Consider the following 26544-nt stretch of genomic DNA (forward strand, 5'->3'; position numbering starts at 1 on the left):
CACTAATTGGGTCTATAGGGTCTATATGAAGTATAACCTAATCTTCAATCATTATGAATGGGACAATCTTCTTTTCCTGAGGAGAGATTAATTTGGTCTCCTCATTGCACAGCTGTTTTGCTTTTCATTCAAGTATTTCTATGAGTGCAGTTTGCTTTCTCTCCCTTCACTCTCTGGTCCAAAATATATATGATGTTACTTGCTTGAATGGCTAGAAACTGTGTCTGTGTTTAAAAGAACTTCATACAGTTGTCTCTATTTACCCCCTCCCCCCCACCTCAGCTGCCTTTCCTATGGGGCCAGTGAAAATTGACCCTCTAGTGCTAGTATTAAGAACTCCTCCTCCATCAAAAGTGGTGCCCACTTCTAAGGTCCATTTGTATTTCTCTTTTCCAGGAGCGGCTATCGAAAGTGGGCCCCACACAGCATAGAAGTGGAGGCAATTCAGAACAATATCACCAGGGTCTCTCACAAGGTTCATTTTCCAAACGAGACAGAGGAGGTGAGGTTAAGTTATTTTATTTTCATACCCATATATATATTCCAGGTTTAAGAGGACTCTTCTTCAGGGCCAGTCACTCTCTCTCAGCCCAATCCACCTGATGGGATAGTTGTTGGGGGGAAAATAGGAGGCAGGAGCATTAAGTATGTTTGCTGTCTTGAGTTATATATAAAAAGACGGGATAAAAATCTAATCATCATCATCTGATAGACTTTTGGAATGGATAGGGGAAGAAATAAAAATGCAAAATCAGCTTGGATAAAATGGCCATTGAGAGAAACTGCTATGCTGGATCAGAACAATGCTCCATCTAGGCTAGCGCTGGGTAGCCATATGCCCCTGAGCAAATCGTAAGGGGGGATAATGATGATTGTCATCTCCTGTTGCTTATCCTCAACATATGATAATCACACTGTGTTCTTAAACATATTTTGTTTCATTTTCCAGGTTTTTGAGGTAGGAACAAACACAAAAGTATGGGATCTGTGTCAGATGATTGGCAACAAGATGGAATTGAGCTCCTTGGAAGGATTTAGTCTCTTTATCAAGATTTCAGACAAGGTAATTTGGCATGAGTATGTCAGTACCATCTGATGAAGAGATTTAGAGAATTTGAAAGTTTGCATGTTCTTTTATCTCATTTGTATTGGGCTAAAAAATATTTTGGCTTTTTATTCCTCATAAATCAAAATGGCTGTTTTTTCATCTTATTTTTTTATCAGCTCCACTGTGCATCATTTCTGTCACTGTTCTGCAGTTTTTGTTCAATTTCTGCTTTTTATTTTTATTCTGTTTGAGTCACATTCTAAAGGGTTGTTGTTGAGGCTGATGTTATTATTTTAATTCAGTGATTTTTATTTGCCACTCAGTCCAACAACTCTCAGCTCTAGGCAATTTAGAAAAAACTACAATAAGCAACAATAAAATTCAATGCGTCAATTCATGAAGATCAGCAACTTAAGTTAAATTTATGTTAAAAGTTGTATTTTAAGCTCCCTCCTATACTGAAACTGAGAAGAGGCCACCTACAGCTGCAATGGCAGTAATTCCATAAGATTGGTTTCAGCGCAAAAAAGGTAGAGATGGTTGCTGCTCTTAAATGTATTCATGGGTACTTACAAAAATTACCCAGTTAATGATGTAAAAGTGGAAACAGATTGCTTGGGAGAGGGAGGTGATCCTGAAAGTAATTTAGACCAAAACAGTAAGGTTTTATATCCCATAGAGAGCACTGTGTCAGAAAGGCAACTGACAGTTTAGTATACCATTATAAGAGTAAATAGTTACAAATCCCTATATATTTATCTAATGCAAATATTATTCAAATACATTTATATGACTATCATTTTTATACCCAAGTGTATTTTGTATAAATGAGTCCCATATTTCATTATACTTGTCCGTGCAAATTCTATGTCTATAGGCAATCCACTCATAAGTAGCAAGTGCAATCAGGTCTTCAATCCATTGAGTGAATGGGGCCATACATTTATCTTTCCAATGTTACAATATCAGTCTTTTGGCCATAGTAAGGGCACAGAGAATCCATTTACACTGTCCAGATGTCAAATTCCATGAACTAGGTATATAGTTCAAAAGAGTATTGTCCTCTGAAAATTTTAGCTTATGTTGCACAATCATGTTTATGTAGTCTACTACACTACGTTTTTATTTTTGGGGTATTTTGTCCCTTTTTTGTAATAGCACCTTTTAATGTTTTCTTTCTTCTTGTGTATTGTTATTTTTGTTTTTTTCCTTTTAATTAAAAAGCAATAAAAATTATTTTAAAAAGGCAACTGACAGTTCCTTATGCTGATTCTTCTGAAATGTTGTGTCATAGCACTAATAATCCTAATTTTTATACTAGTTCAGCTCTCTTCTATTGTCTATTCTAGGTGATCAGCCAGAATGAAGCAGATTACTTTTTCGACTCCTTGAGGCAGGTGACGGACTGGACTCGGAAGAGTAGGCCAGGAAAGGAGGGTATGGAAGTGGAAAGATGAAATATGGGGTGTTAACATTAACCTAGAAGCTCTCTAAGCCTTTATCAGGAGGGAAGAATGCATCTGAGAGTTCAAGCCATAACCGTTTTATCATAAGATTGGCCAATATTCTCCTAATTATCCTTGCTCTGCAGTATCTGTAGAGCAATGGCTTGCAATTCTTGTTGCAAAAGAAGTTACTAAAAATAGTAGGAAGTGACTGCATATTATTTATTAGCTCTTGAACTGTTAATTAAAATAATTCAAATTGCTACCTACAATGCACTGCTTCAAAATTGTCAAGACAATTCTAATCCCAAGGCAACTAAAACTGTCTCAGTTTAAATCTTATAATAAATGAAGACTTACTACTAGCAAGCTATATCCACCAAAAATGTATCCAACTTCTTTTGAAAAATAGTTGAGAATTGTGATTCTTCCTTAAAACCACTGCCTCTTTTTAAATTACCAGGTTCTAATTAAAAAGCAGCAAAAATGCCCCAATCTCAATTTCTCTCCCCTTTTTTTGAAAAACTCTTGTAATTGGAGGGTATTTGTTAATATATGTTGGTGGAAATAACTTGTTGGAGAAATGTACATACTGTCCCATTTCAGCTTACTTCCACTACTTGCTAATATAATCTTATGTATCACCTACTTTTTAGAGAAATTAATATTTATGGTGTATGTCTATTTTGCATGTCTATTTGGAAATAAGCTCCATTGTCTTTAACATGGTTTCCTTTCAGGTAAATGTGAATAGGATTTGCTGGAGGATATATAAGACAGCCATGGCTTCTAGTCATAATGGTATATTTTAGTCCTAGTATGAGAGGCAGTGACCTGAGGGTGCTGTTACATCTTACTTGTGGGGTTTCTAGGTCATCCAAAACCAAGCTTATTGGAATAGATAGGCTTGACTCAATTCTTCAAGCTGCTGTGGGGTTACAATAGCTGAACCGCAAAGATCTGGCTGACAGCTACTTGGCAGTAAAGAGATACATAAAACTGGGAAGTGAGTAGGGACCACATTTTTTGTGGGGGAACTTGCTTTATTAAAGGTGATTTGCAGTATCTGAGATTTTTTTGCATACATACATAAACACAAACAAAACAGGATAAAAATGAAATCTTCCTAACCTCAAGTTTCCCTCTGCAGACTTCCGAAGACTCTGAGTTAACACTAGTTAACAAGCAAAGCAGGCAGTGAGGCAACTCTTTTCCATGCGTTTCTTTATTATTTAACTGTTAAATTGATACAGGATGCTTTTTTGTGATAAGGAAAAAATCACTCTAAAGTAACTTAAAACTGTATCAGGAGATATCACATGGATCCTCCATCAGCTTTCTCCAACTGTCACTCTCATAAGGCTGAGAATGCTAATGATCACATTGGCTGAACATTTTGGGTAGGATTATGGGCAATCTCAACCCATTTGGAGGTGCCTAGTGAGAAGGGCTGTTCCATGATGATCATCTCCTCCGGAAAAAAAATGTATTGAAGTAGATAGACATTTATGCAGAAATGTGGATTTCTTGAATATTTACCACCTGAACTATAATTAACTTGAAAAGTAATATAACTTTTTCCCCAGAGAGCTTATTTTTCTGCCAGAGAGCTTATTTTTCCTCCAGCTCTGGTTCAATGTACTTTCCAAGTTCTTTCTTCCAAGCAGCTTTTTATAGGACATCGAAAGAAATAATTAAAAAGTGGGCTTCCAGTGGGTAAGTAAAAGCCATTTGTGTGCAGTTATCAAAATGTGAAATGCCAAGGCATAATTAGTTTATGTCTGTGTGTCTAGGAGCAGCAGGACTAGAGGCAAGAATTTTAAATGTCTGTACATGCTTTTTCTAATGTTTTACTTAAAAATCTAATGTTGCTTTTCTAGTGTTTCCCATCACCATGAATTATCAGGTATATTTTATGAGAAAGTTGTGGCTGAATGTGATACCTGGGAAGGATTTGAAGGCTGACTGCATCTTTCATTACCATCAGGTAAACAGGATTCATGATAATGGTGAAATAATCATTAGTAGGATGGACTATTGTCTTAATGAATGTTTGCATCAAAGCCTGATTGCCATAATACATACATTTCACAACATGTATGCAGTACTGCTTACACAATATAATTGATGGAAATGAAACAGACTTCTTGGGTATATATAGGATTGGTAAATCTGAAATTATTCAAATTAAAATATCATAGTCTTCCCTATGATAGCTGAACAAAAATGACCAAAAATACATTTTTTACAGCTGACTCTGCAAGTAACTTAAATAATATTTTGAAACAGTCACAGCTAACCAGATAAATGAATCCTCAGAACGTGTCTGAACCAGAGGCTTTCCCAAATCCAGGTTGGAGTTTTACTGCAAGACAGGAAGCTTGCAAGAAACTTTCTAGAAATAAGGTTTAGATGGCACAAGGCAGCAAATATTTTCATGTTTTCATTCATGCGCACATTATTTCACATGTTGAAATAATTTCAGGCAGCACTAACCTACTGTTGTCTCTTTTGCATGTACATTTCAGCCAAAATGCAGAATGGGTAAGTGTACTGATGGTCTTTGTTTCAGGAACTGCCAAAGTATCTGCGAGGCTATCACAAGTGCTCAAAAGAGGATGCTATCCAGCTGGCTGGGCTGATTTTCAAAGTTCGCTTTAACAGTGATCGAACGCAATATGCTGCAATACCTAAAATACTGAAGGAACTGGTGCCTGAGAACTTGATTCAAACAGTACCTCCAGAGGAGTGGAAACGGGTATAAAGAATCTTATATTATTTTAGTATTATATATTCTTTAACATTTGCATTGGCCTTCCTCTTTTGATCAGCATTGTAAGGCTACTGATTTATTTCCCATAATTTATTTATTTCCCACAATTTATATGCCACCCCAGTCATAGATTCTGGGTGGCTTACGATACTGATCACACCTCAAAATATTTTGTGGAGTACATCTATCTGCAAATAAAACCAGTGTTACTCCTCGCAAAACTTCTGAGAACAATTCTTCCAAAAAGTCTGCAGTTGTTACAGTTTTTATGCTTCTGTTTAATTGTTACAGGTGCCATACTATACTTATGTCTTTGAATTCTTATTTGGAGACCTAAGGAGTAATTTACAGTGTACAGTGCCATCATTTCTGCCTATAGCAATATGTGTTATTTTTAATCCTGGAATGAGAAGTAAATATATTTGTGTAATTATGGATATAAGGAAATACTATTTTCTTGCTACCCAGGAAATCAGTTCTAATGGGGAAAAGAACTTGATTAGTTTTGATTCATGTTGTATTACAGAATATTATTTCTGCTTTCAACAAACATGGACAAAAAAGTGTGGATGAGGCCAAGATTGCCTTCCTGAAGTACATATATCGTTGGCCAACATTTGGCTCAGCCTTTTTTGAAGTGAAGGTGAGTTCAATAGTTCCAGGTTTTAGGGGGGAGGGGTGCCACCATCTCAAGCTGCTTTCTGCAGAAAATAAATATTTTATTGATCACCTGCTTTTGTAAATTCTATGAGGACTCGTTCTCAGGGCCCTAACCAATTTCAGCTGCCTCTCCCGGAGCAGCTTTTGACTTACCCCTGTTCCTGCAGTAGTTTGTCCCATAGCTCTTGTGATTTCAGTGCAACTGGTGAACAATTAATGTTACGATATGAAAAACCAGCTCGGTGACCCAATTCTGCCTTCTTCTATTTTACTAGCAAACATCAGAGCCAAATTTCCCTGATGTGGTATTGATTGCTATCAACAAGCAAGGGGTTTCCATAATACATTCAAAGACTAAGGTAAGATACCTTTTTTAAAACTTGACTTAATTATGGTCTGAAAAGGTACACACAATGGATTTATGCTAGAATTAATTAAATCTACTTCTTAGGGTAAATGTGTAAAAAACTGTGAGATTGAGGCAGTCTATAAATTTTATAAATAAATAAATAAATAAATAAATAAATAAATAAATAGATTGACCACAACTGTGGACATAGCAGGACATCAGTAGTTCAGCTGCTGTTTCTGTTGAGAATATATATTGGCTAAAACAATTTGTTCAAGCCTGAATCACTTTCTTTACTGCTCACACTGGCTCTCCAGAATGCTCTCTTTCACAGAAAAATAAAATGAGCCATAACAATTTATGTACTTAAGTCTGGTAAAGCTAGGAAAGAGAAACTTACTGCTAAGTGAAGTTAGTTATGAAGTGGCTTCCTGGAAGGGAACTCCCATGCTATATAGCAGGAGTGAAAATAGAGGAAAGACAATCCATGATTAGAAGAATTTGACCTAGGGACAGCCCTCCCTAAAAATAACATAGTTTACATCAAAAGAAGTTGGCAGGATAATGTGAAAAAACATCAGGAGTCTACTGCTTCTTAGAAGTACCTGATCTGATGTCCCCCATTAGCTAAAAATTTACATATTTTTAGAGAAATAGTGAACTTTTCATCTTATAAATCTTATATGCATCATTTATGTTGTCCTACAGGAGATCTTAGCTGTTTATCCCTTCAATAAAATTTCTAACTGGAGCAGTGGTAGCACATATTTTCACATGACAATAGGGAACCTGGTACGAGGAAATCGAATTCTTTGTGAGACGTTTCTGGTAAGAAAAACTGAAGATTTCTGATTTTCCAAAGCCCTTGCATTAAAGAGGAAAAAAAGAATTGGATAATGACTTGTTGAAACTGTCTTTCCTTCCCCTTTAGTAAAAATAATATAGTGCAGCACCTAGTTGTTTTTTTATTGTTCAGCACTAAAAATGTGGTGGCAAATCACCAAATTATGCAGAAGAACTTTCCTGTTAATATTCTATAGAAAAGGAAAGGGGAAAAAAAAAACATGAAAGCCTTTAGGTAAGCTAGACACTCCTCCCCAGCCCTCCAGAAATGTATGAAGTTTGATCTGCCCAACCAACATTTTATTGCATCACAACCCACCAGCTTAGCCACCCTTGGTGGCTAAGAAAGGAGGAAAGAAAGATGCATGGACTCCAGCCAGCAAAACATTGTCAGCCTGCATGGCTTCTGCATTTCCTAAACATATTTCATCAAGGATCAATTTAAATATCTACAAATTGCTCATCACAAAATAGACTTCAGGGAGTCTACTACTGTATTTCCTGGAAACAATGCTTGATCCATCATATTCCTATATACGGGGTGTGTGTGTGTTGTTGTTGTTGCTGTTGTTTTTGGGTAGCATTTAGTGTAAATGCTGAAGGTGACAAATGTGCTGGTATATTTGTGAATCATTGTAGAGATGCAGAAGCTATACTGTATTTAGATTGAACCAGATCTTATCTGCTCCCTATGGTTGTGTCTTTGGAATTAGTCTGGCTCCTCTTTGTGTAGTAATCAATGAATGTTTCTTTGGCTTTCTACAAGGGTCAATATCATATCTTATCTTTGGAGAGTATTCATCAGTAAATATCAGGTCATCTGTTTTCAAACTTGGAAAATAGTTCCCTGTTCTACATGATAGACAAAAATTCTGAAACAGAGGGCCTCTCCAATTTTCCTTAAATTCTTGTTGGAAAAACATTCTTCTTGGGCCAGAGTGTCAACAGGAGAAATCCCTCTTGTTTTAGGATATGGAGGTAGTCCCTGGGTTAAAATGCCCAGTTTATGGACGACCCATAGTTAAGAACAAAGCCTGTTGTAGCAAAATTTGAGTTATATACACAATGGTTTGAGTCGTTACATAATACTACTTATACAATGTTATACAATAATACTGTTCCGGCTTACATACAGATTCGACATAAGGACAGACCTTGGGAATGGAACTTGTTCTTTAACTGGGGACTATCTATAGTATAAGTGTATGACTGTATAAAGGAACTGATGAATAGCTATAACAGCAACTCTGGCTTGTGCTAAAATAATACTTTAAGTAGGAGTACCAGCACAATATTGCTTGCATAGACTGATAGGGAAAGATGTCCTTTCAACAATTAAAAAATATTTGCAACTATTTCTAAGGGATGATTAAATATTGTTTTGCTTTTTCCAAGGGTTACAAAATGGACGACTTGTTGACATCATATGTTCATTTGCTAATGAATATTGTAAACAAACAGAAAAATCTCAATATTCCTGCCTGAAGATACCAGCTGTCATCATGCCACAGGTTTTGCCAGATTTACAATATTGCCTATTCTGAAAGAAATTAGACTTGGTTACTTTGCAGTTTTTCTCAACTGAAGAAGAGTGAACCATAAAATTGCTGCTATAGCAGAAATAAATGGACTTATGCTGACTTCCGCTTGCTCATTTCTGGCTTAGTGTACAAGTTATGCTATCAGCATAGCAAGATTTTGTTCCAGACTAATCTCTTTTGTATAATTATAGATGCCTTCCTTGAAAGTATTGATCACATTCTCTTACTGTATTCTAGCCATCAGCAGCACGTTGCAAAAAGATGTCTGCTATATTATCTTTTACTCATAAATACATTACATTGAAAGAAAACAGAAAACAGCACGTTCATGAGTTGAAGATTCCATTTTCTGAGGATTGCCTGAACTAGATAAGATAAAGTATGTGTCTGTGTAATATATGCCTACTAGTCTCCAAATTAAAAAAACAATTGGATTCAGTATTGCTCCCTCCTTTTCTTATTTTCTGGAACTTACTTGCATGAAGTTATTGTGAATGAAGACTGGCATCTGCTAAAATAGTTCTGTAAATTTACATAGTATTTATTGCTTGAGAAAGTTGCTGGTGTATTGATTTTTAATATTTGATTTTTTTTTGCTTGCTTTCTAAGGCTGTGATCTGTATACTACTGAATAAGCCTCCACTGATCACAGTGGAACTTCAGCCTATATAAACATACATAGGATTGTGCTTTGTCAGATAATTTCTGTAGATCCCACCAAACACAGCCTTTGTTCTTTTGCCACCAATTCTTTTGGCTGAAATGATTGTTTTATTGGAATAGTTTTACTGTAAGAACAAGGAGCTTAAAAGCTATGGTTGATACTACAATGCTTTGTGTATAAGAGGAGACATTGAACTTGTCTTTTCTAAACCAGACATTTCATATTATGAATATCAGAGTGCATTTTTATCTAGTTCTTGAAGTATTTTTTAGCAATTGATGAAAATCAGCATGTTGGCTGCTGCCTGTTTTTTGCTGAAAACATAATCTCCTGTCAACCTAGATGAAGGCATATTGTTCTGCAAGTAACGTTCATGTGCATATGTGTGACAGATTAGTAATATTTCTGTGTAAATAGAAATGCCATATTTTTCAAAATACTTGATCTTTTTTTTAAAAGGAAAAGCATATAGATATTTTATGTGCTACGTCTTGTTGCTAATAGTGGATGCTGTGAAATTACCAGGAGCAAGATGACAGGGACTATACTGCAATTTCTGAATTCTAAATGTAAATTCAGCATTATGTTGCAACTAAATATATTTTGTGTATTTGTTTTATGTTAACTGTATAGCCAAAATATTTTCTCCATTTTTAAACACAAATGCAGAATATATGCGATTTCATTGCTTCCAGAAATATATGGCACTAAGCCAAATATAAACCAATAAATTCCTGAATAACCTGTCATAGTCTGGTGTTATCAAACCCCTTAATGATTCTGACTAGGTCAAAGGATGTCTGTGGCAGAGCAGAAATTAAACATATAAATAGCTGCAGCAATTCAATCAATATACCATGTATTAGGTAGTAAAATCCAGGACAAGCTGTTACTTAAAGGTGAATGTACTTTTTATGCCCTAATTAGAGATTGTGGAGAAGATGGTAATTTTTATATACACATTCATCATGAAGGGGTAGGTGCTGCAACAAAGCTGTAGAATTTACCTGGATCTCACAGTTATGGAGAGCTGTACTGCATTCAAATCCGAAACAGAGAGGCCATGCTATAGTTGGCAATATATCTATTTCTCATAATATAGCAATTTCTTTTCTTTAGGAATAAATGCTGGACCCATCAAGTGGAAACAAATCATCTGGTGGGTATAAGTGGCCTGTGGAACATTATTGGGCAACATAGCTTAAAGCTACAGGACACTTATTAGTAATTACAATGTAGCTAATCTTACCATTATGTTATGCAGAGATGATGATGATGATGATGATGATGATGATAAAAAAACAACACAGTGATGTTGACAGACTCTATTTACCAAGGAGCGTAGGTGGGCATGGAATGTTACAAGTATATCAGATAGTTGAACAAGAAAAAAGGGCACTGGAAGAATATCTGAAGGACAGTGAAGAAGATGCACTGAAGCTGGTACACCATGAAGGCTTACTGAATACTGAAGAGACCAGAGTAGCCTACAGGAAAGACCAAATGAAGAATAGAAAAGAGACATGGCAAGGCAAAGTGTTACATGGCCAGTATACAAAAAAACTAGCAGGCAAAGCAGATAACAAGACCTGGCAATGGCTAAGAGCAGAAAAATTGAAAAAAGAGACAGAGGGATTAATTCTGGCTGCATAACACTGAGCCTTAAGAACAAATGCATACAAAGGCAGAATCAAGAAGACAGCAACAGACAGCAACTGCCGCCTCTGCAAAGAAGCTAAAGAAACAGTGGACCACCTATTTAGCTGCTGCAAGAAAATTGCACAGACTGATACAAACAACGGCATAACAAAGTAGCAACAATGGTGCATTGGAATATCTGCAAGAAATGCCATTTGCCTGCAGGCAAGAACTGGTGGGACCACAAAATAGACAAAGTAATAGAAATGAAGAAGCTAAAGTGCTCTGGGACTTTAGAATTCGAACAGACAAGCACCTGCCACGCAATATCCCAGACTTAACAATTGGTGATAAGAAAGACAAAAAGGTCTGGATAGCGGACATTGTAATACCCGGAGACAGCAGAAGAGAAGAGAAAGAACTGGAGAAAATCACAAAATACAAAGACCTGCAAATAGAAGTAGAATAACTGTGGCAAAAGAAAGCAAAGACAGTACCAATAGTAATAAGCCTTGATGCAATCCCAAAACATCTGGAGCACCACTTGAACACCATCAGCATTGACAAAAAACATCATCAATCAATTACAAAAGGCAGCTTTACTTGGAACAGCTTACATCTTGCGACGATACCTTTAACACCATCAAACAACAGCATCTGCCTATCCCAGGTTCTTGGGAGGGACTCTATAGGTGGATAACAATGCCAAATCCAGTCTAAACATTTGGCTGACTGTGTGACCAGCAATAACAAAATAATCCCTGCACTGAACGAAACCATATTTTACTGCAAAGGAAAAGATTCTGCACAGTACTTGAATGTTAGGGAGGAAGATGCATTGGAATGATTTTCATTTGAAATATCCCTGTGACATTGATATCTACTGAAGAGACAGAAAGCAAACACAGATGAAAGCAACGAAGTGCTGCAGATGCAACTTGTAAAACAACTTTTAATGTTTTGTTTAAGATACATAGCTGTGTTTATCATTCCAACTATAGAAAGTAAATACGATATTTCAACTCAGCAGGAATTACCTTTTTGTTAGAGAAATTACTACAGAGCAAAAATATTTTAAAACGTGTGCACACTTCGTAAAAAGTTTTACATCCACACATTGAAAGATAATTAGAACATTCCACCAAAGCTTATACTCATAAGTGGTTTACGTGCTAATAGTTAAGGGTTGTCTAAATAGTTGAAGTTACAGTTGAGGGACTTACCTTTGAAAATGTGCGTATAAGATTGTGCTGTTAGTCACAATGTGCTCTAATATTTTAATACCTGCAGTTCCTTTCAATTGAAGAGTATCTCTTGCAGAATATTTAGCAATGCCAACAGTACCACAGGATTAGTATGGATTAGTATGTCGCAGTGGTTAGTAACGGTTTATTTCTAGGATTATTTGCTAATGTCAGGAATCATTTATAAGTTTAGATAAAGGAAGTGCACATAAAATAGGTAAAAAACTATTTTACTGTAACAATGTAGTGTAAGCAAGTACGGTGTATCTACATTCAAGGTGCTATTGTAGAAAGAATAGCATATTCAGTATGAACCTGGTTTGCTTTTTGCCTATAATTTTTGACATGTTTGGATTGTGTTTAACAAGTTCGATTTGTCACGTACTGGTTAACAGTGGCATCTACTACTGAATGTTTTTGGAGTGAAAAATACATTTATGATCACTGAGGAAGCTACTATTTTCAGCTGTTCCATGATATTTTTCATGCTTCTAATATATATCAAATGCTCTGATTTGTTTCAGAGTTTTTAAACAGTGTACAAACTGTAAAGGCGTTTCTTCTTTCTCCTTCACCAACTGATTGCAGTCAGTCAGGAATTATATAGTGAACTGTATGTCATTATGATTTGTTTGATGATAAATGAGAGCAAACGAAGGACACTCTATAGATGCCAAAGAACTCTAGTTATATTGCAGTATACATTAGACAGTGAATTCCTATAAATATTCCCATGTGCATTTCAGATGTGTGTTCTAATGCATATATTGCCAATACTTTGTTACGTCATTGTAGAAAAGCATGCTTCCTTCCTTCACTAATGCTCTTATGAACAAAAAATGGAAACATTTTTTAAGGGCATAAGAGTGCTAACAAAACTCAGCTCCTTGTTATAGCTCAGGACCACTGTTCACCCCCTCAGGCAGTCATAGAAAAGCCATGTCATGTCACTTTCACTAGAGTGGGACATGGAAAAAAAAAGTTTCAAGGAACAGATTCCATATTTAGAATAAGCACCATAAAAGAACATTGCAAAAAAAGACACTTTAGATAACCCAGAAATTAGTACAATGATTATTTGACAATAACCCCATATATAATCCATATAACATGGCATTTCAAAGCTGCCATCTCATTCTGGCACAAATGGAGCCACAGCGCTCATATGTGTCTCTATCTGCAAATATCGTCCCAGCCTATTAAGGGACTGAGCAGGCTGCATAAAAATAAGGCTTTGTTTACTTTGCTTAAACGGATATGGCGCTGCACAGACACATAAGCTCAAACACCTTACTGGATCGCACAGGGAGCTCTGGATGAAAATGATTCATTCAGTGAGAATGTGCTTGCTGCTTTTACCCTATTTATAAAAATGATGCTAGTCCTTGTGAAATTCTTTCTTCCTCTTTTCCTTTATAGTTAAAGGATGATTTCAGATAAAAAACGACCCCTCTTGTGCTATTATTCTGATAAACATGAAGTGCCAAAAATATAATAAGGAGGAGATAGTAAAGATGTATATTAAGAGAAATCAGCGTTTTCCTGATTTATACTATGAACTTATTTACCAAATAAGCATCTTGCTCTGCACTAATCATTCTGTTCTATTTCATGTTCTGACCACAGGAACACAAATACTATGGTGCAATGTTATGAGAACAGACTAGGTTCAAAATGGAAAGCCCAAATTATTTGGTGACAAAGTATTTGCTACAATAACATTCAGTATAGGTCTTTGGAATGGCATTAATTAGCAGAATCACAATGCAATTAAAAGAATTTGTAAAGGTGTAGCACATGGATTACACCCAACGATGTTCATAAAACCTTGTTGCTATAAGAATAGTCACTGATGCCATTATTAAGCAGGAAGAAACAGTTGAAAATTCTGATTAACACCTCCTTCTCCCCCCCCCCCCCAAGTATCCATTCTAGCTATATTTGCCTGGAACATTGTATCTCAAAAAGTAGAGGCTTCTAGCTCAGCTGCTTTGGTCCATTCAGGTTTTATTTTCTGGTGTTTCTAGTTTACAGCTTCAGAAAATGTGAAAAGGAAGTTTAGCTTAAGCACAAGTATCTGTTTCAGCAGCTGAGGTTCACTATTACAGTGATATGGGCAGCCATCTAATAAAACCAGTGTAGATTTATCATGTTGTTATGATTTAATTGAAATTGCCAGATCACTACTTAATTCTCATTAGTCCCTTGCAATTTTAAGATAATGCTCAGAAAGGGTAAAATGTAACCTATCTCCTACCCCTTACTTTAACGATTCATGGAATACCATGACAGAGTATAAATCTGGCTCTCAATACAGAAAGATGAAAAATCACAAAATAAAATTACAACAAAAGGAAAATAGTGCGTGTTCATGTATATCCACAGCTTTCTTCCAAAGGCCAGATTCTGTGCACTGTACCTGAGCAGAAAACATTCAAATTGCAAAGTGTAACTGGTGAGGTTCTGTGTGTCTTGGGTCCTTTGACCATTCTTAAGTGATCTGCAACTGAGCAGACTGCTGCTGGGGAAGAAGAGAGCAGCCAGGGGGAAGCTGAGACCTGCTTAAGCAGAATTCAGATCCAGAGCTTTGGGCTGTGTTTTCTTGGAGGACAGCTCAGTCAACTTCTTCAGCCTTTTCTTCAGCTCCAAAGGGAACTTCTCATAGCATTTCTTGCACACTGGCTTCATGTCAAATTCCACAAACTTATTCCTTTCAAAGAAATACACTAGCATTACATTCTACTCAGCCATGTCAGGCTTGAAAACTAAGTAAGGCTGATGTGAGGTGCATTTCCCCTATATTTACTATTAATAAGCAAATCTGTTTAAATTTCTCCAAAGTCCTGGTAGCAAATGTACATACAAATAAGTGCCTCCTTCACCCTACTGTTTAAAATAGAATGCCTAAGTGACTATCTGAGAATAAGACACTATTGGTGTTTGCAATACTGTCCAATATGTCTAGTTCTCTTGTGTATCTAACAATAATTCTTATGTTTCTCCTGTAGTACATTGATTCTAAACTATCAGGAGCAGCACAGGAACATTCTGAAACAAAGAGTAGTTTAGCTCACTTTGTCCATGAAAAAAATACCCTTGGCAATGAAGGAAGAACCTAATACCTTCTTGTACATTTAAAAGAAAAAATTCTTTGAGTGCTATTTTGGCCTTACCCAGGTATATATCCATACAAAGAGTTTTTCCTATTATTCATGTTTTAGCTGTTAGAATGTGCCCTTGACAGACACACCCAAAGGTGTCAACCAGTTATTTTGGCTATAATATTATATTGTGGCAAGCTTTGTAGTGCTCCTCTGGGCCCATAAGGAGAATAACCCTGCTGGGTCAGAGTTTTTGGTTTTACTCAGTGGTCAACCAGATGCCTCTGGATGACTGCAAGTAGGAGATGGAGACAGACTCCTATTCTGCTATTGTTCCCTGCAACTGGTATTTGGAGGGAGGCTGCTCTCAAACCAGAGGTACAACTTGACAGACATGTTCTCTATCGATTTATCCATTGCTCTTTTTTATCCATTCCTTTTTAAAGTCATTTAAGCTAGTAGCCATCACCAGGTCTAGTGGTAATACATTCCACAGGTTAGTTGTGCGCCATATAAAGAATAGCTTTCCTTTGCCTGTTCTAAATCTCCTTTCAGTCAGCTTCACTGGACGACCCCTGGTCCTAATATTTTGAGGGAGGGAGGGAGAACAATTTCTTCCTCTTCACTTTCTCCATGACATACATGATTGTATAGACTTTAATCATATTCCCTTCTAGTTGTCTCTGTTCCAAGCTAAAACATCCCATATATTTTAACCTTTCCTTGCAGAGAAATTATTCAAGCCCACCAAGCATTTGAGATGCTCAGTTCAGACTCGACACAGTATTCCAGGTGTGGCGGGACCATGGATAAGGGCATTACAATGTGGCCTGTTTTATTTTCTATCCCTTTCTTGATGAGAGACTCTTTCCTTGCCACTTACTTCAATGTGAGCTTGATGTTGCAGGTAGAACAGGAGAAGCAGTTTACACACCAAGCTTTGTTGAGAGCAGATACCACTAGTGAGAAATAGTAAAGAATAGGGTGTTATCACACTGGGGCATTGTTCCAAATTCAGTAGACAGATGTGAAAAGAATCATTGAACATTGTGCATGCAGAGCTGCAACAGATGTATTGAGAGTCTCCAGCTTACCATCCCCCTCAATCACATGGCTGCAGTTGTAGCAGACGTCTCCAAAGAGCTGCATAAAAAAAGAACAAAAGCGATAATTTTCATTGAAAATGTAGTAAAGGAAGGAATGTTTCAGTCCTCATAGTTTATTCATTTGGTGCCCCTAGAAGGGTGATCTCAGTTATTGCTCTGAATTTCAGTCTCCTCATAATTTTTCTTTCACAACTGACAAGAATCAAATTTGTTTCCTTAATTCCCAAGAGCTGTATATCTCACACAGTTTTAAAGCACATTTTAAAGGGCAAAATGTTTGCTTTATTTAACTGTACTTTTGAAGTTGAAAGCTGTTGCTCTGAGTTTGTCTACTCATAAGAGATAGGATGAGGACCTGATGAAGGAAGGAGAGTTTATTTACATGCTTGAAGGGTTCTCCTTCATAAGGTTCAGATTTTTTTTTTCAGTTTACACCTAGGAAGTAATTAGGTACGTACCTATTGCTTTGAAAGAACTCATCTACCTTCAGTTATATGGTTTATATCTTTTAGGTTTGAGAGGACTATAGAATATCTTATGCAATTACATCTAAGACATTCTATAGTCAAGGGTTCACTTGGTTGTGTGGGAAGGCTCCTTTAATTGGTGGTAAGTCCTTAATAATAATTGGAAAGTGTTCCATCAGCATGACAGGCTGTATTTTTAATTTATTTGAATATTTAACATATCTCTAGGTTAACTCTCCCAAACTCTAAATACTTCTAGTATTTATTTGGCCCACTAAAATCAATATATTGCAGAGGAAAGGAAGGAGACCAGATCTGATGGGCAATAAAAGCCTGCTACGTGCTCTAGACAACAAAAATGGATAAAGAGGTAACACAAGATTTCACTCCTCAATGCCAACCCCCTAATCTGAAATGCAGCCCTGCAGAACTTGCATAATGTGAGATGGGGGGAAAGGGAACTCCATGTGCCCTTTTAAAAAATGGGGAAAGACGACGAGCCTCTTTGAGATCCTGGTCTCCCAGAGCAGATGCCCCACAGAGCAATGAGGAGACACCTAGAGAGCGGACTCTCTTGTAGCTGTGAGCAGTGCTACTGATTAGTTTCCTTTGAGAAAGCTGTGGAAACTGGTGTTGTTTTTAAAACACCTTTTTCTTTCTTTATAAAGAAGCACGGCACAGTGAGAAAATAATCTTTCAGCAGTTAGTCTAGCTTACATCAAGCAATAAATTATGCCTCATTTCCCCCTGCAAGACATTATGCTTTCTTCCAGCAAATTCTAACTAGGAAACTCTTGGCATTGACTTCTCTTTCTCCTGCTCTTCATTCAGCTCCATGCTTATGAACGGCTATTTATGGTTAGCAGACCTGAGGCAATTTGATTTGCATTTCCATCCCAAGTATACAGTATTTCTAGCTGTTAAGTACCTATTAAGACTACTGCATCTGTCATAACCTTAACTTTACTTTATATTTTTAATATTTTTAATATTCTCCCATTCAAAATGTGTATCTTGCAGGTAGAACATTATGCCTCCTTCCCTCTATCAAACAAAGAAAGTACCTTATAAAGGACAGTAGACTTTACCTGATTGTAATGAGTCTCACAGTAAGCCAGACCCTTTTTCTCATAATGCCGGTGTCCCAGGAATGGCTTCTCACATTTGGCACAAACAAAATGCTAGAAGGTTAAAAGGACATGTTAGGTCAAAGCGTCTTTATGAGGAGTTTCATATGGGAAAGAAGCAAAACCAGAAATATCAGCCTAATGTTATTTCATTGTTTTGTATGTAGTGAACTCCTTCAAGGGGACATTGTTATGGAAGTGTTGAAGCTTTCGAGTAATGCTGAACTAGAAACAATGGTCTAAGGAGGTACCACCTTTGAACAGCTTTCATTTCTATGCTACTGTATACTGACTTCCAATTGATACCAAACAGCTGAGAAGAAATGGGAATTATATACTCCAGAATCAAACTCTGCAATAAAGTCTGTTCTGTTCTACTCCAGAATCCTATGTTACCTTCATTTCACAGGATTAGTGGTGGAATTTCACGTGAAACTAAATATTCTGAGTAACATTCATATCTGTGTTGGACTTGAATTCCAGTGTTTCTAAACATGTTCACAGTTGCACCTTTTGAGTCATTGCTACTCCAGCAGTCCTAGGTGAATATCTGTTGGTCATAAGCTGGGAATATTGTCTTTTCTTTAAACATTTCCTTTTTTATTTAGTAATATTTCTACATGGCTTCTTACAAATACTGGCAAGGTAAATTTCAAGATATGAAAACATAACAATAACAATAAAGGAACACTAAGCAATAAAATTATCTTAAAACATTAAAAACAACTTGGATATATGAACTATACCATAAAATTTGAATTACAGTATTTAAAACAGTATATGAAAGTCAATATGACCAGTAATTTATAGTCTAGAATCATGTTTTCTAACGTAGTATCAATCAGTCACTGAATCATATTGTATATATGCTCCAGCATTTGCATTGTGTCTGCTTGCCTTTCAATCACATTTTAGTAACGGGATTTAAAAAAAATAATGGTGGTCCTTCAGATGTTTCTGAACTCCTCCTCCTAGCATCCTTCATCATGGATCATGCTGGCTTCAGAAGCTGGGAATTGTAGTTCAGCACCATTTGGAAGGACACAATTTTCCTGTCCTGATATATTGCTTAGTTTATTTATCCTTCCAGGCAGAAAACTTTCATCCATTATTATTTCATGTATTGTTTGCTATTTAAATATTTGGGACAAGGCAGGCTAGAAATCTAGCTAAATGCAAAATAAAGATTGATTTCATTTAAAAACATATTACGCACAAAGAAACAGTTGCAGCATCTGTTTATTAAATCAGGAAAACACTCTGTGTCAGAAATCACTGGGCAACACTGAATTCCAGCAAGCAGCAGATTGGGGAAGTTCTCACCTCAACGTGCCATTGTTTCCCTAGAGCATTGACCACTCGACCCTCAATAGGCCGGCGACAAGCCCCACAGATTGGAATACCCATCTTGTCATGGCATGGCAGGCAGTAGAGCTCTCCTTTCAGCTCCCTGGCATCAGCGGTCAATTCCTTCCTATACATAACATTTGTAATTAAGACTTTGGGACCAAAATTTGTCACAGATAGTATGTGCTAACAGTCACTACATAATCTAAACAGATACTTACCTGACTTTTTGCCAAACAAGAAAAGAGGAAAATATACCTCCTTAGACTCTCTTTGCCTCATTATTTGTTATGACACATATTTTAGAAGAACTACTTTATAATGGTAGTTCTTAGTTTTATGACTTGTATTTTAAAACTTTAAATAAACAGGTTCGATCAGAAATAATGGGAATTCTAAACCATTGTCCAGTAGACCTCTACAAAGGTTATAGTAAATGTTTATCTAATTAATTTTGTAGCTTGGGAACTTTATAACTAGCTTTTTAGTGAGTGATTCATGCTCAGAGTAGATTCATTTTAATAATTTACTATATAAGAGGAGGTTTATAACTACTTAATACATGGCCAACATACCCACAGTGGGTGCAGCTGAAATGATCCGGATGATAGGAATCGTTCCTGAACATAAGAGGCTGTTCATCAATTATCAAGTGACATTTCTGGCAAATATATTTGCCCAGGCCTTTGGCTTTCTCACGATTGTGGCAAGGCCGACAGAGGTGTCTAAAGTGCAGTTGGAAAGAAAGAGGAATGTTGAGAGACATTCAAATAACAGTAATTTATAATCAAGTTGCTTGCTAGACTTCAGAGCTTCTAAATATTCATGAAGATTAATTCATAAATCATGTTTGGAGCTTGTGTATGATTGCATGAATGATGTTAACACAGAATTGGTCCTGGTAAATGTCAATTTTATTTTTTTCAGCAAATGAAATTTTTGTGTAGATTTTCAAAAAGAAAGTCAGTAAATTTCAAATAACCTTTACAGGTACACACAAATACATTTACATTTATTTTTGCAATTTTTGCTTCCCTATGTAGAACGTGCTGCATCTTGTTTATCTATAGGGCCGAATGCATGGATGTCATGAAAAGCTGATAGATATAACTCTGCAAATACCTACTAGAAAAGACCCCAAAAGCTCAAATTAATGCCACACAGTCTCACAGGCTTCCTGAAAGATCCAAGCAAGGTCATTTGGCCTCTAGGTCCTTATCAATAGAAAGAAGCTAATAATAAATCTCAATTCCACTAGGCCACTGTGGATCTTGTGTTTCTTACAAGTCCCAAATAGAAAGCCCCAGTCAGCATAAGTGGAAAGGAATGTTATTAGCACACTTGCTTCACAAATCTTCTCTGCTCTTCCTCCCTAAAGCTGAAGATACTGAGACAAGAGCTACAGTCCACAGAAAGAAAGCAGACAACCTCCCTTTATAAATGGGAGTATGCAGCTGTGTTGCTCTCAGGATAAAGGCATCAATTTTATTCCTCGCTGTGGAATGAAGTCTAATTATACAGGGCAAGACATAGAGACCCTACTGCAAGTGTCCTAAAAAGAATGCCCTCCCATTCTACTGAATAAGGGGCCTTCAGCTCTTTCCACTGACAAACCATTAGCGCCCCAGCTCATTTGGAAGCCCCTGACTACTATCCTATAGATCCTTGTCCAGTGCAAAGCAAAGGGAGGTCTTAGAATCACAAAGCCGTTACTATGGTAGCCGTCCTTCTCACTCACATTCCCACCATTATGGAATTATCCCTTTCTGAAATGTCCTGTTGTGTCTGTAGCACTAGATTTCCCCTCCCTTTTTGCAATACTCTCCAAGACCTCTAAGGCAGCCAGAGGACTCCAAAGACACAGTGTAAAAGGCAGAGGTTCAAAGAGAGAGGCTTTAATGAGCAGGGAAAACATTGGAATATTCATAAATACAACAATTAGCAGCTCCCTCTTCCAATAGCTTAGTTGGAATGAACACTGTCTTTCACAACAGGCATGTTATCTCTCCTCCTCTTCTGTGAGCAAGATGATAAAAGACTATCACACCTAGCAGAACTCTATATAGTGCAGCTCCCCTTTCACTGAACTTCCTACAGTCAACATCTGATGGAACTTTTCACAGCCGTGTTTTCTTTTCTCAATTTGCTGGCATTGTAAGGAACTCAAAGATTATTCATCACAACTCGATCAGACTGCAAGGAGACTGCAAGAGGTAAGAGCTTTGGTATCAGGGTAGAGAATTAACAACATTTCTTAGCACTAGACAATACAGCATGGTGTTTTCCTAACTTGCATGGTGTTTGCAAATGAACAGTTTCTACCATTGCTGTTCAAAAGGCGTCTATAATGTTAACTAAACAATTGGGCATCCTACTTAATATTACTAGAAATATCCATAATAGATGGAAGATTCTTAATTAAATCCTACATTTATGAATGAATTACCCACTGAGTTAAAACAAATTATCTTGATATAGGTTTGCTCTTTAACTTTCCTAATACCCATAAAAATATGACTGTGGATGAATGAAGAATGAAAAACCTGTTGCCGTTCTAAGAAAATAGATGTAGCTGTGGTTTCTAATGTATTTCTTAAGATAAGTTTTCCCTTAATAAACTAGAGAACTGAATACAAACAAAAGACAATCTGCTGCATGCCTAGAACTTGGGAATGTCTGTTCAAGCTTCATTAAAATATAAAGTAATATTACCTTTTTTTTCCTGTAGACGAAATCCTTTATCTTTTTTTAAATGTCTGGAACACTCTGTGGTCAACTTGAAGAATTAACCCTTGATATTAGTATAAAGTGTTCTGTGTTCCAAGTATTACTACAGTTAGATCCAAATAATACTGGATTTTACGTTTATATGATTTCTATACTTTTCATAATGTCTAAAGACAGTCTTTATATAGCTTCTATTTTTAAAGATTTGTCTACAAAGCGCTTTGATAATCAAACTTATTTATAACAAATGGTACAGGCAATGCAGAGTATATACCACTTCTTTGGAACTGAGTGAAAATATACATATTATAAAAACATAACACAATATTGCATATTATGTATAGGGCTAATTAGGGTTTCATACTTGTTACAGGTAGGACAATTTGCTGAAATATGGCTAACCAAAATTTTAAAAATAGGGCATCTTCTCCAGAATAGTACCTAATTTGCATGCATAGTTATTAAAAAAAATGGCCAGGATTTATGTGTCCATATGTAATGTTTTTGTTTATGCATCTAATTCCAGAGGATCTCCCATTTATCTGGAGTGGCTTTTTCAAAAGCCTGGGGATGAGGTTGTCAGACAAAGCCTAATCAGCATCCAATAGCAAGGAAAACAAACAGCAAGCTTTGCTAGTTCATATAATAAATAATAAAACACAGATTTCTTGGTACTGCAATATTTTTATCCAGCTTTATTTATTTGGTATTTCAGGTTCACATTCAAGACTTGTTGTGAGGAATGAACAGCCAGGCAGACTCTTCAGGCCCATTATTCAACATTTCCCTGGCAAGTTCAGAGCAATGTGGCAAAGAGAGTCACATGGAAAACATCCTTTTTGCTATTTTCTACCTTCTCGACTTCATCCTAGCCTTTCTGGGCAATGTTCTAGCACTCTGGCTTTTCATCCGGGACCAAAAATCAGATACCCCGGCCAATGTTTTCCTGATGCATCTTGCTGTAGCCGATCTGTCTTTTGTGCTCGTTTTACCAACTCGGTTGGTCTACCACTTTTCAGGCAATCACTGGCCATTTGGAGAGCTTCCCTGCCGACTCACAGGGTTTCTTTTCTACCTCAACATGTATGCCAGCATCTACTTCCTCATGTGCATCAGCATAGATCGCTTCTTAGCTATCGTGCATCCGGTGAAGTCCCTCAAACTCCGCAGGTCACTCTATGCTCATTTGACCTGTGCTTTCCTGTGGGTTATAGTTGCCGTGGCCATGGCACCTCTTTTGATCAGTGTGCAGACAGTTGAGATGAATAATGCTACCATCTGCCTCCAACTCTATAGAGAAAAAGCATCACGCCACGCTCTTGTATCACTGGCTGTGGCATTTACTTTTCCATTTTTTACTACAGTAACCTGCTATTTACTGATCATACGAAGCCTGAAGAAAGGGCACCGCATTGAAAATCATCTGAAGGAAAAAGCCATCAAAATGATCATCATGGTTCTTATGATCTTCCTGGTCTGCTTTTTGCCCTATCATATCAATCGCTACATTTATATCCTCAATTATGATGGTGTGAAAACCTCTTGTGAAATGCAGCGGATCCTGGCCCTTGGCAATCGAATTACTTCGTGCCTCACCAGCTTAAATGGCGCCCTAGATCCTGTCATGTATTTCTTTGTTGCTGAAAAGTTTCAAGAGGCCTTGTGTGGTTTGTTTTGCAGCAAAAGAGCTGCAAGGATACCTTCAAGTTATGACGGGAAAACAAATGACAGCTCTTTAAGTGCTAAATCTGAACTGTAAATACTTAAAAACAAGTACTTCCTTAACGAAATGTTGCTGTCCAGCACAATTTAATCCCCTAGGAAGCAGAACAGCTTTTCTCCAAAAGCACAAGATCTAATGCTTAATTGTTAAGGAAACAAGGCATATTCAACAATCCTAACTGAGGAGGGGTAGTGAAGTGGTAGACGGTTGCCACTTCCAATGCCCTGCTGTTCCCTGCTGGCCAGGATGGATGGTATTTCCCCTTTTCCCCCTTCTGCCTAGCATTTTTAAGGGTTTTTTTGGGTTGGGTGGGCGGAATTAACTATAATAGCTACAGAGACTATTGGGAAACATAGTTCTTTTGATTCCCTAGAATACTTTTTTGAGTGTTACTGTTGGGGGAAATATTGCTACCAACAGATCTTCTCATAAACATAATTTGGGCCTACCGGCAATTAAGAAGCACCTACACCTTATCATAATCATTCCAGAAATCAGATCAGAGTGCTTGAAATTATGAATTTTGTGATAATTTTTGCATAGCAAGTAGTAGCAAGTAGTAATTCCATTAGGATATAGACTGAAATTTCAGTGAACACAAGGTTAGTAACTTGTCCAGAAAATAAATGTTCATAGATGTTTAAATAATTGACCATCTAAACATTCAAACAGTGGATAGTGAAGTTTCAGTAATATTCAGGAGCTGTCCAATCCTATTTTGTGCCACCTACAATATAACAAGGCAGGCAGGAATTCAGCCCAAAAGCTGTTCAACGTTTAAATCTACAGTACAAACTTTTGAGAGGTTTATGAATGTGGGGTTTAGTTTAAAACAATAAGTAAACAAACTTTAGGATAGGAAGGCCTGGCGCAATATGGTTCATGGGGTCACGAAGAGTCGGACACGACTTAACGACTGAACAACAACAAAACAAACTTTACAATAGTTCCACCACAGCTGCAGAGGGATACAAAAGCTGCTGATTCTTTTGACTATATCTCAGACTGAATAAGTTATAAACATCATATTAGAACCAAGTGCACCTGCTTATTACAACTTTGGCTGTAGATACCATGTTCAACAGCAGTGATTGTACAAACCACAGTTTATTTTATGTACAGATTTTTATGTGACTGAATGTGGTTCATGACTTCTTAGAGAGCTTGCTACAGATCATTTACTTAATTCAGGTTAACAATTTAAGATGTGAGTCTTGCTGGTGCACTTAGCCCTATGTAACATAGATTGCATCTACCATGTTGTCTTAGCAGAACAATGATCATCTGAGGCTGGAGCAACTGCGCTGATGCATCTGCCTGCTTTACTTTGCCAACATAACGTTGCTGCAATTCTATCACAACAAGTTTGTACTATCATGTTTATGATCTTCCCACATATCAGATCCTAGTCAACTTTATACGGTGCAACTAATCAGTAATATTGATGTTTTCTGGTATGTTTAGATCATATGCACATACAGCTAAACGTATAGCTGTAACAGGGTAGATTCATCCCATTTGTCTTTTAGCAGTTCAATTCTGTTTTCTAAACTGAAGCTTGCTGTGACCACAAATATTTAATATCTACTAAAAGAAAGGCACAAGGACTGCCTTTAATTTTTTTAAAATGTCTTTTTAGTAATCTGAACGTTATTAGCCAATACAAAACAAGAAATATAAAAACATAAAGATAGATTCAGAGGATTTACAAACAAATAAAACATCTAACTTTCCAATAATTATCTTCATTAAGGAAAATAATATACATATAAAGAATAGGCTAGAAATCTGAATGTTGCTGCACAGTATTTCTAGGCTATTCATTTTGTTTTGTTTTTTTTAAATGATTTTTGCATTTGTCCTTTTACTTTCTTTATATTCAAATTTATACTTAAAAACTTATACTTAAAAACTGTTATATTTCTTACATAACTGGACATACATTCAAAAGGAGAATAAAGACATTTTGTTTATTATCAAGCAAAATTCTGACTGTCCGCCAACATTGTTGGTAAGTATTATCCAATTCAATATAACTGTATTTATATAGCCTCTTCGCTACTTCCTGGCATTTTGTCTAAAACAATTACCATTTTGAGAATGGCTGCATTCTCCAGACTTTTTGGAGACATACCTCCCTTTCCATAACATATCTCTAGTCTATATAATGTATTCAACTTCACATTTATTTTCCATGCCCATCTCATCAACTGCTTAACGTTTTAACATACAAAATACAGACACAGTTCACATGCTAATATTGTCCTGCAAAAAGGAGTTGAGTATATTTTGAAAGGTATGTGTTCTATACGTACATGCAAAGTGCATCTGAAAACCATACACTTTTATTAATTCTGCCTCATGTATAACTTCCTCGACAGAGTGCAAAGCAGCCTGCACTCCCAAAGTCCTAATATAAATTCAAGGTGCCCTTTATCATCTCAAGAATTATTTTACATTTGTTCCCTCTATCTATTCTTACCTGCCAGCATTCTTCACAAAGCCCAAATCAGCAAGAACTACATCACAGAGTTCACAACGAAAGCATTCGGGGTGCCAATTATTGTTCATTGCTTTGATGACTCGGCCAATGATGAACTCACCTTGAAACAGAAATACCACACTTGATAACCTTAATTGAGCCACTAAATGAGGCAAAGCCAAGCTTGTTAGGTACAGAACTAATATCTGTTTCACTGAACCATAAAGATTCCTCTATAAGGTTCTGAATTTCAGAATTT

At 36.7% G+C, this 26544-nt stretch overlaps 3 protein-coding genes across 6 annotated transcripts in view; 2 read left to right on the forward strand and 1 right to left on the reverse strand.

Annotated features, from left to right (window-relative positions):
* MYO7B (myosin VIIB) overlaps positions 1-11894 on the forward strand; it is a 70197-nt gene extending 58303 nt beyond the window's left edge. For both annotated transcript variants that reach the window (XM_015890415.3, XM_025175375.2), the window contains exons 40-48: positions 397-502; positions 950-1063; positions 2398-2485; positions 4374-4480; positions 5066-5251; positions 5793-5909; positions 6202-6285; positions 6984-7103; positions 8514-11894. In XM_015890415.3, the coding sequence (XP_015745901.1) occupies positions 397-502; positions 950-1063; positions 2398-2485; positions 4374-4480; positions 5066-5251; positions 5793-5909; positions 6202-6285; positions 6984-7103; positions 8514-8603 (1012 nt within the window). In that variant the 3' untranslated portion in view covers positions 8604-11894. The remainder of the gene's footprint in view (positions 1-396; positions 503-949; positions 1064-2397; positions 2486-4373; positions 4481-5065; positions 5252-5792; positions 5910-6201; positions 6286-6983; positions 7104-8513) is intronic.
* Positions 1-26544, reverse strand: part of LIMS2 (LIM zinc finger domain containing 2) — a 44449-nt gene that overhangs the window by 2190 nt on the left and 15715 nt on the right. For 2 of the 3 annotated variants that reach the window (XM_025175380.2, XM_007421963.4), the window contains 7 exons: positions 26286-26406; positions 19929-20078; positions 19330-19480; positions 17968-18060; positions 16401-16449; positions 16190-16265; positions 13635-14915 (listed from right to left, as the gene is read on the reverse strand). In XM_025175380.2, the coding sequence (XP_025031148.1) occupies positions 14768-14915; positions 16190-16265; positions 16401-16449; positions 17968-18060; positions 19330-19480; positions 19929-20078; positions 26286-26406 (788 nt within the window). In that variant the 3' untranslated portion in view covers positions 13635-14767. Of the gene's footprint in view, positions 1-13634; positions 14916-16189; positions 16266-16400; positions 16450-17967; positions 18061-19329; positions 19481-19928; positions 20079-26285; positions 26407-26544 lie in introns of those variants that run through there. The other variant, XM_025175384.2, reaches the window with a different exon arrangement.
* Positions 22462-23854, forward strand: GPR17 (G protein-coupled receptor 17). The gene has a single exon (XM_007421969.4). It carries the CDS (start codon positions 22823-22825, stop codon positions 23837-23839), a length of 1017 nt encoding a protein of 338 aa, XP_007422031.1. The 5' UTR covers positions 22462-22822; the 3' UTR covers positions 23840-23854.

The sequence above is a fragment of the Python bivittatus genome, unplaced genomic scaffold, assembly GCF_059951505.1.
Source record: "Python bivittatus isolate LINGU-HERP-01145 unplaced genomic scaffold, Pbiv_v1 ctg000980_np1212, whole genome shotgun sequence".
NCBI lineage: Eukaryota > Metazoa > Chordata > Lepidosauria > Squamata > Pythonidae > Python > Python bivittatus.

Excerpts from the sequence above, each read along its gene's own strand:
- GPR17 (XM_007421969.4), top strand. The coding sequence starts at position 22,823 with ATGAACAGCCAGGCAGACTCTTCAGGCCCATTATTCAACATTTCCCTG.